Source organism: Garra rufa, chromosome 24 (genome assembly GCF_049309525.1).
Source record: "Garra rufa chromosome 24, GarRuf1.0, whole genome shotgun sequence".
In the NCBI taxonomy this organism is placed as follows: domain Eukaryota; kingdom Metazoa; phylum Chordata; class Actinopteri; order Cypriniformes; family Cyprinidae; genus Garra; species Garra rufa.
This window is the reverse complement of record NC_133384.1, coordinates 35,355,663-35,371,140: the sequence shown is the minus strand read 5'-3', so window position 1 is coordinate 35,371,140 and position 15,478 is coordinate 35,355,663. Positions and strand designations below refer to the sequence as shown.

General features: G+C 35.7%; 2 protein-coding genes and 1 pseudogene across 2 annotated transcripts; all 3 read left to right on the top strand.

Annotated features, from left to right (window-relative positions):
• LOC141300198 (C-reactive protein-like) overlaps positions 1-1,588 on the top strand; it is a 68,811-nt pseudogene extending 67,223 nt beyond the window's left edge.
• Positions 1,589-5,716: 4,128 nt separating this feature from the next.
• Positions 5,717-6,893, top strand: LOC141300164 (C-reactive protein-like). Its single transcript, XM_073830496.1, has 3 exons — positions 5,717-5,900; positions 6,007-6,073; positions 6,183-6,893. The coding sequence occupies exons 2-3, from the start codon at positions 6,019-6,021 to the stop codon at positions 6,797-6,799; spliced, it is 672 nt and encodes a 223-aa protein (XP_073686597.1). The 5' UTR covers positions 5,717-5,900; positions 6,007-6,018; the 3' UTR covers positions 6,800-6,893.
• Positions 6,894-13,476: 6,583 nt separating this feature from the next.
• On the top strand, positions 13,477-14,523 carry LOC141300162 (C-reactive protein-like). Its single transcript, XM_073830495.1, has 3 exons — positions 13,477-13,517; positions 13,626-13,695; positions 13,785-14,523. Exons 2-3 carry the CDS (start codon positions 13,638-13,640, stop codon positions 14,411-14,413), a joined length of 687 nt encoding a protein of 228 aa, XP_073686596.1. The 5' UTR covers positions 13,477-13,517; positions 13,626-13,637; the 3' UTR covers positions 14,414-14,523.
• The last annotated feature ends 955 nt before the right edge of the window (positions 14,524-15,478 follow it).

Here is a 15,478-nt window from a genome sequence, read left to right as displayed (position 1 = left end):
AGAAAAATTCATTTTACTTATCATATGCGCTTATTAAACATTATGTAAGTTTCTGCTTCATAAGCCTGCCCTGGCCTGAAGAGGTCATGAGGTAAAGGTATCAGGCCCCCAAAAGATAAGCATTTGAGTCTTGGGAATATGATTTAGTACGATGTGTTTCTCTGTACTATGTGTGGAAAATTACACACAACCTTGAAGGCTAGGAAAGAGATATAAAAGTGGAGGAATCCCTCCCTTCTTTGTCACACTCTGCAGCAACCTGTGTTTCTGTATGACCGTCTGACCTTTCTTGCAAGAAATAAACCTTTGAAAAGACCCTAAGAGTGAATTTGTCCCTTATGCGATGAGAGTCCTTGGATTTTTGCTACAACAGCCAGTGTACAAAGAAAGTTAATGGTATTTGCTTTTTTTTTCATAATTTACAGTAAATAAACTTTTAGCTTTTTTGCAATCCTGCAGTGTTAATTTATACTAAAAATACAAGTACACATGATTAACATAGTCTCTCATTAAATTAACCCGTAACTGTGAACTACAAACTACATGCAGTGTCACTACAGGACACGCCAACTTCCCTTTTACAGATTGAACTTAAAAGGGCAGGACATCTAGGGACAAACAACTAAACCGAAGTGATCTTCTCTCATACAAGACCTGCTGATTATCGTAAGTATTCTTAACTTTATTGAACACATTTAGTAGTAATAAACAGTTGAAATTTAATATGAAAATACATTTTCCTTTCCTTTTTCCTTCAGACCTGCAACAAGATGTTGGCTCCAGTGGTTTTATTTTTCTCTCTGTTGTCTCTGAAACCAGCAGCTACTGAAGGTACCACATTTTGTAATTAATAGATTGCACAGATTTTTTTTTATTTTTATTTTTTATTGTGAGCAGGATTTTGCTTCTCTGTTGTATTTCTTTCTCTTTTTTTTCCCATGGTTTATTTTGGTTTTGTCTTGCAGAGAGTCTCGCTGGTAAAGTGCTTCTGTTTCCAACCAAGACTGATTCCACCTATGTTAAACTCACTCCTAAAAAGCCACTGAATTTCTCCGCTTTTACACTTTGCATGCGTGTTGCAACGGAGCTCCAGGACAAGAGGCAGATCATTCTCTTCACCTACCGCACACCTGATGTTGATGAACTCAATGTGTGGAGAGAGAAAGATGGCCGTATGGCCTTGCGTATTCAGTCTAGTGGCGATGCAGCATTTTTCCATCTGCCTCCTCTCTCCACCTTCCAGACTCACCTGTGCGTCACCTGGGACTCTGCGACTGGTCTTACTGCCTTTTGGGTGGATGGACGTCGCAGTTTGTTCCAGTTGTATAGAAAAGGTTTGTCAATCCGTCCTGGCGGCACCGTACTGCTCGGCCAAGACTGTGATAAATATCTGAGTGCCTTTGATGCAGAGCAGAGCTTTGTAGGAGAAGTTACAGATGTGCAAATGTGGGATCATGTTCTCTCCGGCAGTGAGATTAGGGCGGTTTATTCAAACCAGGAACCGTATGTGCCGAAGGGAAATGTGTTTGACTGGAACACCATCAAATATGAGATCACTGGAAATGTGGTGGTGGCTCAAAATAACTGATTCTGATCAGGTGTAATGTCACACAGTTGTGTCAATCTCTGGAATCTGTTTATCTGTTTTAATTGGCATGCAAAGCTGTAAGGGCTAATAAATAAATTTTTCTCAGCATTACAACTGCAGTGTCTGTGCTTAATTTGGGCAAAAGTTTCAGAAATGTTTTAAATGTTATTAATTTCAGTCTAGTAACTATTATGATGATATGTCTTTCCCCTAAGTTTACTTAAAGAGGTGTGAAGTGAAAATTTGTTCTCATAAGAATAGCTTGAGATTTGGTTTGGTCCTCACGCTACACATAGTGTGACCCATTAAATATAAATAAATATAAAATTATTATTAGTGATAATAATATCATTGGATTAGTTGTATTATTTTTTTAAATAAAATAATAAAGTTTGGTAGTAGTATTATGTTTTGAAATAAAAAGGGAATATTATATAAAAATATAATTATTTTATAGTAAACTTAAAAAATAAAGGCGGAGGGGGCTCGAGCACCCGCCCCTTTTGCTCAGATGCCCAAAGTGCCCTTCTGTCAGAGGGCACCTGCAGGTCCTAAAAACTCCTCAATTTAGTTGTATCAAATTTAAGGCCATAAAAAGTTTGAAATATGTTAAATAGTATAAGAAAATACTTAATTATAATTTAGGAGGTCGTACATTAGGTGACGCAATATGGCTGGATTAAACTTCAAAAGGCAATGATGTCACTGAATAAATATGCATGCTGTAGGTTTCAAAGTCAAAACGCGGCACTGATGTCTTTATATGAATGTATCTGAAGGGAACCGACTGTCCTCAGAAACATGTCCTTGTCATTTTCATTTATTGCCTGATAAACAGCGTTAATGCTGATTTGTAAACAGCCGTTACTAGGGAAACCGTAATATTTCAGCGCTCTTAAAGCGCCCCCTTGTGACAGAGAATGACTTTTTCTTTTCCACATTTTTTCAGCTCTTTATGGTCAAATTATTGCAATTATCGACCTACGTTGTTATGCAGCAAACACAGAGTTGTAAATGTGAAAGTTGTTACTGTGCCTTATAAGAATCTAAACAAACAAGACAGTAATATTTATGTTTTAAATAAATATAATAAATTATAAACTCGATTTATCCCTTTTAATGGTATAAAGGCTGAAATTCCATTGTATAAGATATTTTGTTTTGTTTTGTGTGAAGCTGTATCTGAATTATAAATCATGCCATTTTATGCCTTAATTTTCTACCGTACATTGTCAAATCCTACTCATACTGTTCATTTAATTTCTGCGGCTCTTAAAAAGGGTCACAATTTGCCTTAAATTGATATTTAAAATATTTTAAATAGTGAAATAAAATTCCTTCCTTAATATGTTTGTTTTATTTCTATACTCTGCAGTAAAGCCTGTTGTCTACAATCTTACAATACAATACAAATTGTACAATACAATACAATGTTAAAAAAATATTACTGATTCTGTTGTTTGAGTCCTGAAACGCAATTTAAACTTCAAATAAGGCATAATTTGTCTTATTAATGACATTGTTACTTGTTACATAAGTAACTGGATGCCTACAATGAGGTGATGAACCCTAGGGGCTCTTTAATGCCTTGTTTCAGATGCCCTTCACTGTTAGACATTTCAAAGGGTTTTTACAGTAACTTACTGGCAACACTGTTGGTAACTATTTACAGTACCCAACTGTATTTCAGTTTACAGTAAGGTACTGTAGTGATGTACTGCCATATGTTATTGTAAATCATTGTTTTGTATATAGATTTAATTAAATTTTATAATTTTTATATAGAATGCTAAAACTAGAAAGGCAGCTAGTCATAAAACTTTTGTTTAACCTAGTTAACATACGATTTTGTATTCTCAACTATAGGCTACTGGTGAACATTAAATAACACCTGAACAAAATTTCACATTAGCTAACTTACTGTTAATATAAGATTATGCCTTGCGCGTTAAAATAATTGTATTTGGTAATTTAAGCTGACAGCGTCGTTTGTTAATTGAAAGTACAGCGCAGTTTACCGTGGTAAAGTTTATGTACCATAATGTTGACGAGTAAATGTTACTAGGTTAAACTGTTTGGCAAAAATCTGACAAACCACACACAAACAGACATACAAATATATATATATATATATATATTTTACCTTGCTTGCTTGTAAGGTGCGTCAATACACAGTGCAGATGCTCTCCAGAACTCTCCCGCTCGCGGGTTCCATCCCCGGGGAAACCCCCGGCGCTGCCTCGCTGGTTCCGTGTCCTCAGACACGAGCGGCGCGACTCAACAAAAAACAGTATAGAAACCATTATAATCCGTGATACTATCCACAATAGAAGCAGGACAGTAAACTGATGCCCCAGTATATTTCTGAAGTACAGTAGTACTCTAAATACGCTGTTCCACTTGCGCTGTTTCTGACACGAACTTCAGTGTCGCAAAATCCTGTCAGTTAAAATGTAAGAAATGAGGAAAAGAATTATCTCAATGGAGTGGCGCCAAAGAGGTCGTTACCACAAATACAGTAGTATACCTCAATTTTTAAAAATACAGTTAGTCTCTGTATGTGGTGTTTGACGTCACAGAAAATTCCCGTGATGCAAAGGGAATTACAGTTATTTACTTTAAAGGGAATTTGCTGTTTTATACTGGGTGATATACTGTAGAAATTACAGAAATGTCTAACAGTGTTTTTATACTTTGAGCACCTGCCCCTTTAAAGGTCTCTGCACGGCCCTGGTATTTGACAATAATATTGTGATTATAGTGTAATATTTTTGCAATTTAAAATAACTGGTTTATATTGTATTATGTTTTAAAATGTAATTGATTGCTGTGATCAAATCTGAAACATTATTACTCCCGTCCTCAGTGTAACATGACTGATATCCTTCAGAAATCAGTCTAATGCTGATTTGCTTCTCAAAAACATTTCTTATCATCAGTGTTAAAAACAGCTGTGCTGCTTCATATTTTGTGAAAACCATGATACATTTTTTTTTCCAGGAGTTTTTGATGATTAGAAAGTTCAAAACATCAGCATTTATTTGATATATGAATCTTTTATAGAAGTCTTTCACTTTTGATCAATTTTATACATCCTAGCTAAATAAAAAGCATTAATATTTAAATATAAACCATAAAAATCTTCTTAAGAGCCATAAAGACTGCTGTACTGTGTTAAATAATTCTGTATTTTCTTTAACAGTGTTCAAAAAATTAGTGGATAAAGCAGAACACCAGCATACCCCAAACTACTGGCTCAACAAAACAATTACGAAGTACACAGAGAAACCCAATACCAAAAATGAAAAGAATAAACTGATTTCTTGTACCTGGTCTGTTTTCGGTACCCAACAGCAATTTCCAGCGTCATGGTGCGTTTAGCATCTCTCTCTCTGAGAGACAAACGCTCGACACGGTTGCATAGACGCTGCGGAGGCTCAATCCCTCTTTCATCCCTTTAACACTGAATCCTCTGTTTCCCCTGTTCACTCTCTGTTTTTTCGCTTCTGATGTCTGTAAAATGGCATAAATCACAAAAATCACAAATCAAATGACTCAACCAATTCTTCTGAACAGCAATGGAGAGCAAATGGAGACTTATTACAAAGTGCAATGCTACTTGTTTCCAAAAAAAAATGTCTCCTGTAGTTTCAGAGGTGCTTGGAAAAAATCTCTAAATGAGACTATGAAAGAGTGACTGTTGAGCATTTAAATTTTCCTCTAGGTATTTTTCATAAAACAAACATAAAACATGATTGTACTGATTTGATGAGTATAAAGAGTCATTATAGGAAGCATTATTGGGAAGTGTTATGATTAAAATGTCAAAAACATCAGGTTAAAATTTATGTCAGTGTAAAATGAAAGTGAAATGCTATTTGCTGGTTTTTCCATCATTTGCAGTAAATGAACTTCTAGCTTTTTTGTAATCCTATACAAGTATTCATGATTAATATAGTCTCTCATTAAATTAACCTATAACTGATAACCTATGACGTTTGATCCAAGGAGGTGTGTAAAGGGCGGGCTTTAGGTTTGCGCAGCGAGGCTACTGGCTCGATAGTGGAAACACAGCTTACTTTTGGCCTTGGTGCTTGAGACTCGAGGCCATTGGCCCCGCCCAGCACGCTCTTAGCACCGGCTCGCACTGGCCCGACAGTGGAAAAGCGGCTACTGTGAACTACAAATTACATGGCGTGTCACTGCAGGACATGCCAATTTCCCTTTTTCAGGTTAAAATAAAAGAGTGCCCATCTAGGGACAAACAACTAAACCGAAGTGATCTTCTCTCATTCAAGACCTGCTGATCATCGTAAGTATTCTTAACCTAAAAATTGATTAAACACATTTAGTAGTAATAAACTGTTGTAATTTAATATATTAAAAAAATCACTTTTCTTTTTGCCTTTTTCCTTCAGACCTGCAACAAGATGTTGGCTCCAGTGGTTTTCTGTCTCCTGTCTCTGAAACCAGCAGCTACTCAAGGTATACCACATTTTTTTAATCAACACAGATTTTTTGGTAATCAGGATTTTGCTTCTCTGTTGTGGGAGATCTATATTTTTTCACGGTTTATTTTGGTTTTGTCTTGCAGTGGGTCTCGCTGGTAAAGTGCTTCTGTTTCCAACCAAGACTGATTCCAGCTACGTAAAACTCACTCCTAAAAAGCCACTGAGTCTTTCAGCATTTACACTCTGCATGCGTGTTGCGATCGAGCTCCAGGGCGAGAGGGAAGTTATTTTGTTCACCTACCGCACGCCTGATGTTGATGAACTCAATGTGTGGAGAGAGAAAAATGGTAGTTTGTCCTTGTATATTCAGTCTAGTGGCGATGCAGCATTTTTCCATCTGCCTCCTCTCTCCACCTTCCAGACTCACCTGTGCGTCACCTGGGACTCTGCGACTGGTCTTACTGCCTTTTGGGTGGATGGACGTCGCAGTTTGTTCCAGTTGTATGGAAAGGGTCTGTCAATCCGTCCTGGCGGCACCGTACTGCTCGGCCAAGACTGGGATAAATATCTGAGTGCCTTTGATGCAGAGCAGAGCTTTGTAGGAGAAGTTACAGATGTGCAAATTCGTGTTCTCTCCAGCAGTGAGATTAGGGCGGTTCATTCAAACCAGGAACCGTATGTGCCGAAGGGAAACGTGTTTGACTGGAACACCATCAAATATGAGATCACTGGAAATGTGGTGGTGGCTCAAAATAACTGAGTCTGATCAGGTGTAATGTCACACAGTTTTGTCACTCTCTATAATCTGTTAAAACGTTTTAATTGGCTTGCAAAGCTATAAGGGCTAATAAATAAAATTTCCCAGCATTACAACTACAGTGTCTGTGCATAATTCCAGTTCTCTGATTGGTGGATATTTCTCTGCAGGTTTATGGGTAGTGTAGTTGTATACCAGGGATTCTGTTGTTAAACTTTTAAATAACAGACTGATGGTTTCAACAGAAGTATATATAGTTTAACCTCAAATAACCTCAGAGCTCGTAGTAGATCTGTTGTTTAACTTTAAAAAAAAATCAGTTCCTCTATGGAGAAAATTAGTTTATTTAAATAGGCCTTCAGTTTCTAAAAACTGAGAAAAAAAACTAATTAAACTGTTATTTAATGACAATGAAGCATTGATTGAGAATTGATCTACTGTAGGAGTAATGTTTTTGTATCTTTACCAACCAGAAGATTTCATTTCTTTTGCTTGCTGACAAACAATGCACTTATACTGTAAATGCAGTAAATGCACTGTGCATTTATGGCTTCTGTAGGAGTAATGTTTTTGTATTTTTACCAGTCAGATGATAAAATTTCTTTACTCTGTTAGTTAAACCCAGTCTTGCCACCAACCCTGATCAACACACTGAATAATCTAACCAAAGTCTTCAGGGTTATTTTTCAAGTTATGTTTTTGATTTGGGTTGGAATTTCCCAACCTTAAAGTTGAAGACTAGACAGTTCAGCAGTGTAAAAATACAAGAATATGCCTCAAATTTAAGACACTTAGACATGTTATACATGCAGCATAATTTGACTTAGGCTTTTTTATACCCTAATAGGGCAACCTATGCTGGGAGATATAAAAAGTGACACAAAATTAAAGCTAAAAAAAAATTTGCTGACCATGTTCCTTGTTTTAGAGAGAGAACCTTCATGAGCTGCTGCTATCTGCTGGTCATGTGTAGGCAGTGCTGTTGTTCTCATTGCTTAAGTACAGACTGTATTGTCCTCATTTATACAAAGTTCCAGCAATATGTTTTAACATCTACATCCCATTATTAAGCCACAAAATCTGTGCAAACAAATCTAAATGAATGAATAAATAAATATAAAATCCCAGAATGTGGTTGCCATGAAACTCGCTTAAAAAAAGATCACTAAAACATTTTTAAGAATTAAATTCTTTAATGGAATTGAAACATTTTTTCAGTTTCAGTATAAATGGGTATATTGTTTTGTTCCTGTTGTTTTTCCTTATAGGCACAATATTTTTCGCCGCTAGAGGTCGCAATTTCAAAAACAATACAAAAGCGAAGCTTGTTGATGCTATGAAGGGGAAAGTGGAACCCACAGACTATTTGCAAGTAATGGCTCAATGTTTTATGCAGCACATACTGTATTTAATAACAGTACTGTAGACTTGTTCACCAACTAAATAACCCTTTTTTTTTCATTTTATGTCAGCTGGCCTTTTTTTTGTGTGTTTACAGTAAACAAGTCACTATTTTTAATATCTACAATTTGGATAGCTAACACAGTCAATCAAATTACAAATTTACTATGTAAGTGACAGTTTAGAACTGTTTAATATTACACCATTGCATACTGCTTCATCTAACAATACCTACAAACACCAGTAATAATTATAATACAGAAATATGCTGTAATTCATAGGGTGACTTCCTTCATATCTATTCAAATCATCTGTACATGACTATTACTTGTATAATCTATCATATATATTTGCTTACCTGTTACCTAACAACCACTTCCGCATTCGTCCACGTGTGTTGCCATATTATGCCAGATTTTGCTTTCACCAACCTAGGGAGGTAAAATAAGGTCACTTAAAGTGTGGTTAACTTGTAGAACCTCTTACTGTATTATCAACAGAAGAAAAACACGAGTGTAATAAAAATGCATTTTATTAACAAAAGATAGATCAGAGTTATTAACAAATACTAAATTAATACTGTGAATGATAAAGGAATAAATGCATTAGATGTATAAAATTTAAGTGATTCATATATTAAATTTAGCTTTCATTTTTTATTTTCAGTTTTTATTTGAATTTATTTTTTAGCTTTAAATAGTTATAGTAATATTAGTGCTTAAACACTCTTATTTCTGCTTTCCAAAACGTTTTTTCATCTAATATTTATATTTTATTTTAGCAGTATTTTAATTACCAAAAAGGGTTTATTAGCAGGCAAAAACATAAAATAAATAATGCTTAATATTTATGCATTATTTACACATGTATTCTAGCAGTACGAAAAATATATCAAAATCAATATATTAAAATGTTTTAAAAATTTTAAATGTAAATGTTTTTCAAATATATGAAACCAACATACAACATACAAAGATACATAAAAAAATTGGCATTTGAAGTAAAAAAAGATCAACAAACAAATCTTTATATAGTTTTGTGGAATATCTATTAAAGAGTAGTTTGTTTTTGCATTGTTTTGAGTTTTCTGCTTTTACTGATATTGATGAAAAAAATATGAAATATTAATTAAATATGAATAAAATATAAAATAGGGGTCCTTGGCATCAAAAAGCTATAAAAATATAGGTTTTAAGTTATTTATTGTGCTACTTTGCCTCATCATTGTTTACAGAAACCCACTTCTGCTTCTGTTAATCAGTCACCTTATTAGATGCTATGTCATTTTTTACCACAGTTTCTCAAGAAGTTTCGTGAGCTGTGCTGTGGTCTGTTTTGTACATATGTAGACCTCACATACTGACAGCCTCTATCCTCTCTTATAAACCACTGTTGCCAGCACTGTACGCTGATTGTTGGAAAAGTCCATTCCATTTTTTATTCACGTCAGTACTTTATTGCCACTGACGTTCTTTAGTCATGTATCAGAATAGCTGAACTTTTGTGAGTGGTGCTTTTCTGTGTAAACTAGTGTGAGTTGTGAGTGCGTTGCTATGCAGTTGCTGGGATGTTCTGAGTAATTGTGAGAGTGTTGCTATGCAGTTGCTGGGGTGTTCTGGGTGTTTAAAGGGCTGTGAGGGTTTGTTAAGTGGTTGTCAGTGTGTTGCTATGCAGTTGCTGGGGTGTTCTGGGTGTTTAAAGGGCTGTGAGGGTTTGTTAAGTGGTTGTCAGTGTGTTGCTATGCAGTTGCTGGGGTGTTCTGGGTGTTTATAGGGCTGTGAGGGTTTGTTAAGTGGTTGTCAGTGTGTTGCTATGCAGTTGCTGGGGTGTTCTGGGTGTTTAACGTGCTGTGAGGGTTTGTTAAGTGGTTGTCATTGTGTTTCTATGCAGTTGCTGGGGTGTTCTGAGTAATTGTGAGAGAGTGTTGCTATGCAGTTGCTGGGGTGTTCTGGGTGTTTAAAGGGCTGTGAGGGTTTGTTAAGTGGTTGTCAGTGTGTTGCTATGCAGTTGCTGGGGTGTTCTGGGTGTTTAAAGGGCTGTGAGGGTTTGTTAAGTGGATGTCAGTGTGTTGCTATGCAGTTGCTGGGGTGTTTTGAGTGGTTGTCAGGGTGTCACTATGCAGTTGCTGGGGTGTTTTGAGTGGTTGTCAGGGTGTCACTATGCAGTTGCTGGGGTGTTTTGAGTGGTTGTCAGAGTGTCACTATGCAGTTGCTGGGGTTTTTTGAGTGGTTGTCACCGAGTGTTGCTATCCCTATTAGGCTGAAATATATCTGGACATATTCTGAATGCAAAACAAAAACATTTAGATGTGTACTACTACTGATTAGAAATTATCTTCCCTTCCCCTGCCCTGTAGGAAAAACAAAACTGGTTTTTAAAAACTATTTTTGTTTTATAAAACTTTTTTTTTTTTTGAAGAATAAATCTAAAAGCTGAAGAGCTGTGCATCATGCATCAGTGTCATAACAAATGCACACAATCACTGCATTAAAGTGATGGTGACAGACAGTGATTAACCTTCTTTTGTCTCTACATCAATCATTTGCATAGATGGGGGAACATAATCACAATTTGGAAATGTTACATGGCATGGAAATGACATTTTCATTAAGCACCATGTTTGTAAAATGCTTAAAATTTACTAAATGAGCCTGCATAGCAGAAATATTGAATAAAGTAATGGTCCATGTTTCATAGATTCGTTAATTAAAAGAAAATGTTTAATGAATTAAAAAATATATACAATTTAGTGTTACATAGATTAATGTTTTTTTTTTCTAAATGTGACCCTGGACCACAAAACCAGTCATAAGGTTAAATTTGACAAAACTGAGATTTATACATCATATGAAAGCTCAATAAATAAGCTTTCTATTGATGTATGGTTTGTTAGGATCGGACAATATTTGGCCGAGATACAACTATTTGAAATCAGAAATCTGAGGATGCAAAAAAATAAAAAAGACTGAGAAAATCACCTTTAAAGTTGTCCAAATTAGGTTCTTAACAATGCATATTACAAATCAAAAATTACATTTTGATATGTTCACAGTAGGAATTTTACAAAAAATCTTCATGGAACATGAACTTTACTTAATTTCTCAATGATTTTTGGCATAAAAGAAAAATCAAAAATTTTGACCCATGCAATGTATTTTTGGCTATTGCTACAAATATACCCCAGCGACTTAAGACTGGTTTTGTGGTCCAGGGTCACAAATCACAAGTTAAAAATTCAAATACTGCATTTAACGGGATTATTTGATTCTTTTGGTGTGGAGAACAATTACCGAGTTGCCACGCCGATTTACAGAATTATATAACGAGGCACATTGTCAGCATTCCACTCTGTCACAGAGTGTGCGCACACACAAAAAAAAAAAACCTTTACCTGGCAACGTGCAGGTGTAAATATGAATCTCTCGCGCTTCAAACAGCAAAGTACAACTGAACCAAGTACATCACACTATATTATTCATTCATTCATTCATTCAAAATACTCATATTAAATGTATTTAAATACAAAATTACATTCAATTTTTCCCAAAGGCTTTACAATGCAAAATACAAAATAGTATTTTGTAGTTCAAATACGTACTTTAAATACATTTATCTAAAATACTGCCCATCCCTGGTTGCTATGCAGTTGCTGGGGTGTCCTTGGTGTTGTCAGAGTGTTGCTATGCAATTGCTGTGTTCTAATGTGGTTTTTTGTGTGTTGCCTTGTGGTTGCTGGGATTTTGTGAGTGGTTTTCATTGTGTTGCCATGTGGTTGCTTGGCTGTTCTGAGTAGTTGTGAGCATCAGAGTTGTCAGAAGTTGCCAGAGTGTTGCTATGCAGTTGCTGTGTTCTAATGTGGTTTTTAGTGTGTTGCATTGTGATTGCTGAGTATTTGTCATTGTGTTGCTTTGCAGTTGCTGGGGTGTAAGTGACTGTAAGTGTGTTTCTATGGGGTTGCTGGGGTGTAATGGGTGTTTAAGTGACTGAGTGTTGTGAGTGTGTTTCTATGCAGTTGTTGGGGTGTTTCGAGTGGTTGTGCATCTGATTTGCATTTGCTGGTCTGTTCTGAGTGGCTGTAAGCATGTTGCTATGACTATTAAAATGTAGTATGATTTAGAATTATCACATAATTCAAGTTGCTGGGGTTTGTTAAGTGGTTGTCAATGTGTTGGTATGAGGTTGCTGGCATGTGTTGAGTGGTTGTGAGTTGTTTCTATGCAGTTGATAAGAAAATAGAATTAGACATATGAATGCTTACAACCGATACTGATCAGTACAGCTGCTCTGGCAGAGACTCTGGCAGCTGTGGTTTCCAGACATTTACTTCAAAATATGTCAGTAATGTTTCATGCATTATGGGAGGCAGTTTTTTAAGTTAAAACGGTCAAATCTACATAACTGATAAAAAATGCATAAATAGTTATAGACATTGAGCATTTGAGGTGTAGGAGTGTGTGTGAGTGTGCAGAGCACATAGAAATAGAGCCTGTACAAAACAAAGCAGCATTTGTTGGAGGCCTCATGAACAGTCACTTATTGAGCAATGCTTATTCATGATCTGGACAGATATGACCACAACAGCTTTTGTGAAGATATAATTCTTTAGAAAGGTTGTGGTAATGATTATTATTGCAGATTACATTATGTTGTAACCAAGGGCCAGATCACCAAACATTTTTAATAATAAAATTCTTCTCTAATAAACCATTTTTTAACTTAAGTGTAACGTTATGTATATTCTGCATTCTCAAAAATGTTCTTATATATTATATATATATTCTTATAGTTAAATCAACTTAAGTCATTTAAACTCGCAAGTTATATCAACTCATTTTTATTGTAATAAGTTAAAATGACTTGTCATTTTAAGCTGATTTAACTTAAAAACTTAAGGCAGCTGCTGAACTTTGAACTTGAGGCTTTTAAGTTAAATCTGGTGAAAACATTTGACAGTGTAGTTTCAAAAGACATATCAAAAATGTCCGGAGATGGATTATGAAATGGTGACTACAAAGAATTAAATTTTTTGGATTGTATTGAAATTTAAGTTACGTTATTTTTTTCTGTATCATTTTATAGAATAAATATACATGCTTGATCTATAAGCATGCAAGCAGGACACATCATATTTCTTTTACTACAAACAGGTTAAACTACAAAAAAACCTGATATTATAAAAAAAAAAAAAAGATGACTGGGAGGCTCTTAACTGAATTTGGGCTCCACCCATTCTGCTAATAAATACTCAAGACACTCCTGGTCATCTAAGAGACAAACAGCGATCTTTCTTCCTTCCTTCTGATAACACTTGTTGAACATTGTAAGTATTCTTAAAGATTTTGTGTAGTAGAACTTCACTGTTAACTGTTGTTAGGACTAATTGACTAATGAAGGACTAATTGATTTTCTCCTGCACTTTTTCCTTCAGACTTGCAGTAAGATGTTACCAGTGGTTTTGTTTTTCTCTCTCCTGTTTCTGAAACCAGTGGCTTCCTATGGTAATGCATTTTACAGTAATAGATCAAATAGATCATTTCAAGCAGGATTTCACTCGTCTGTATTAAAAGATTGTGTTTTTGTCTTGCAGAGGGTCTTGGTGGTAAAATGCTCGTGTTTCCAAGCAAGTCTCATAACAGTTATGTTAAACTCACTCCTGAAAAGCCACTGAGTCTTTCAGCGTTTACACTCTGCATGCGTGTCACAGCGGACCTCCGGGACAGGAGGGACATCATTATGTTCGCTTACCGCACACATGACACGGATGAGCTGAATGTGTGGAAAGAGAAAGATGGCCGTTGGTCCTTGTATTTTCAGTCTAGCGGCGATGGAGTGCTTTTCCGTCTGCCTCCTCTCTCCCCCTATCGTTCTCACCTGTGCGTCACCTGGACCTCCGCGACTGGTCTCACTGCCGTTTGGGTGGATGGACGTCGCAGTTCAGTCCAGGTGTATAAAGCAGGTCATAGAGTTCGTGCAGGTGGAGCTGTCGTGCTCGGCCAAGACCCTGATAGCTATCTGGGTGACTTTGAAACGGAGCAGAGCTTTGTAGGAGAAATTAAAGATGTGTACATGTGGAATTATGTTCTCTCTGATGGTCAAATTAGGGCGGTTTATACAAACCAGAAAGCGTATATGCCAAAGGGAAACGTGTTCGATTGGAACACCATCAAATATTATACTCATGGAAATGTGGTAGTGGCGTATAATAACAATTTCTGATCAGGTGTAATAACACACGTTTGTGTCAGTCTCTATAATCTCACACATCTCTGGAATCTGTTCATCTGCTTTAATAATTTACAAAGCTGTAAGGGCTAACAAATAAACTTTTTCTCAGCATTCAACTGCAGTGTCTGTGCATCATTTATGAAAAGAGTAAATGTAAATTACTTAACCTCAAACTAGTAATTGTTAATCTGGTTAATCGTTTTCTCCATAGGAGGAACAGATAACTGATTTTAAGGTCTAATGGAAGCCTGTAAATACAGATCTATCAGCTCTGACGTTGTCAATGATATATAGGTCATCAGTGCTTGGATACAGCACTCTGTGAACAGCCAGCTTCTTTGGCGATGAATGTTTGTGGCTTACCCTCCTTGTGAAGGGTGTCAATGATTGTCTTCTGGACAACTGTCAGATCAGCAGTCTGCCCCATGATTGTGTAGCCTAGTAAACCAAACTGAGAGACCATTTTAAAGGCTCAGGAAACCTTTGCAGGTGTTTGAGTTGAATAGCTGATTGGCATGTCACCATATTCTAATTTGTTTGGTATAGTGAATTGGTGGGTTTTCGTTAAATGTGGCCAAAATCATTACAATTAAAAGAACCAAAGACTTAAACTTGAACTTTTCGACGACATTCTAATTTATTGAGATGCACCTGTACTTTAAGTATATACAGTACTTTACTTTAAGTGCCCTTGAGATTTTAAAATAAGTATTTCAGTAATTATCACATTTGCATGTTCACAGTTTCTTTGATGTTGATTAATGGTCACATGGCATGCAGGTAAATAAAAATACTTCACTTTTTTAGTGTTTTCTTTTCATTGTTATTTGTAAAACAAAGACTATAGAAATACCCTTGAAATGAACTTTGTTTTAAAATGATTTATTTTTTATTTTAAATATAATTAATTGTTCGCTTTTCATTAAACTAAATTACAATGAATGGAACATATTTTCTTACTTATTTAATTTAATTATTTAATTATTTAAATATTTACATAATTATGGGACAAGATACATAATTTAAATCAATGTGATAAACAAATTAGGTTAGAAG

Bases quoted from the DNA above. Each gene is read 5' to 3' on its own strand.
- LOC141300164 (XM_073830496.1), top strand. From the start codon at position 6,019: ATGTTGGCTCCAGTGGTTTTCTGTCTCCTGTCTCTGAAACCAGCAGCT. The intron at 6,074-6,182 runs GTATACCACATT...TTTGTCTTGCAG, and splicing joins GAAACCAGCAGCTACTCAAG to TGGGTCTCGCTGGTAAAGTG.
- LOC141300162 (XM_073830495.1), top strand. From the start codon at position 13,638: ATGTTACCAGTGGTTTTGTTTTTCTCTCTCCTGTTTCTGAAACCAGTG. The intron at 13,696-13,784 runs GTAATGCATTTT...TTTGTCTTGCAG, and splicing joins GAAACCAGTGGCTTCCTATG to AGGGTCTTGGTGGTAAAATG.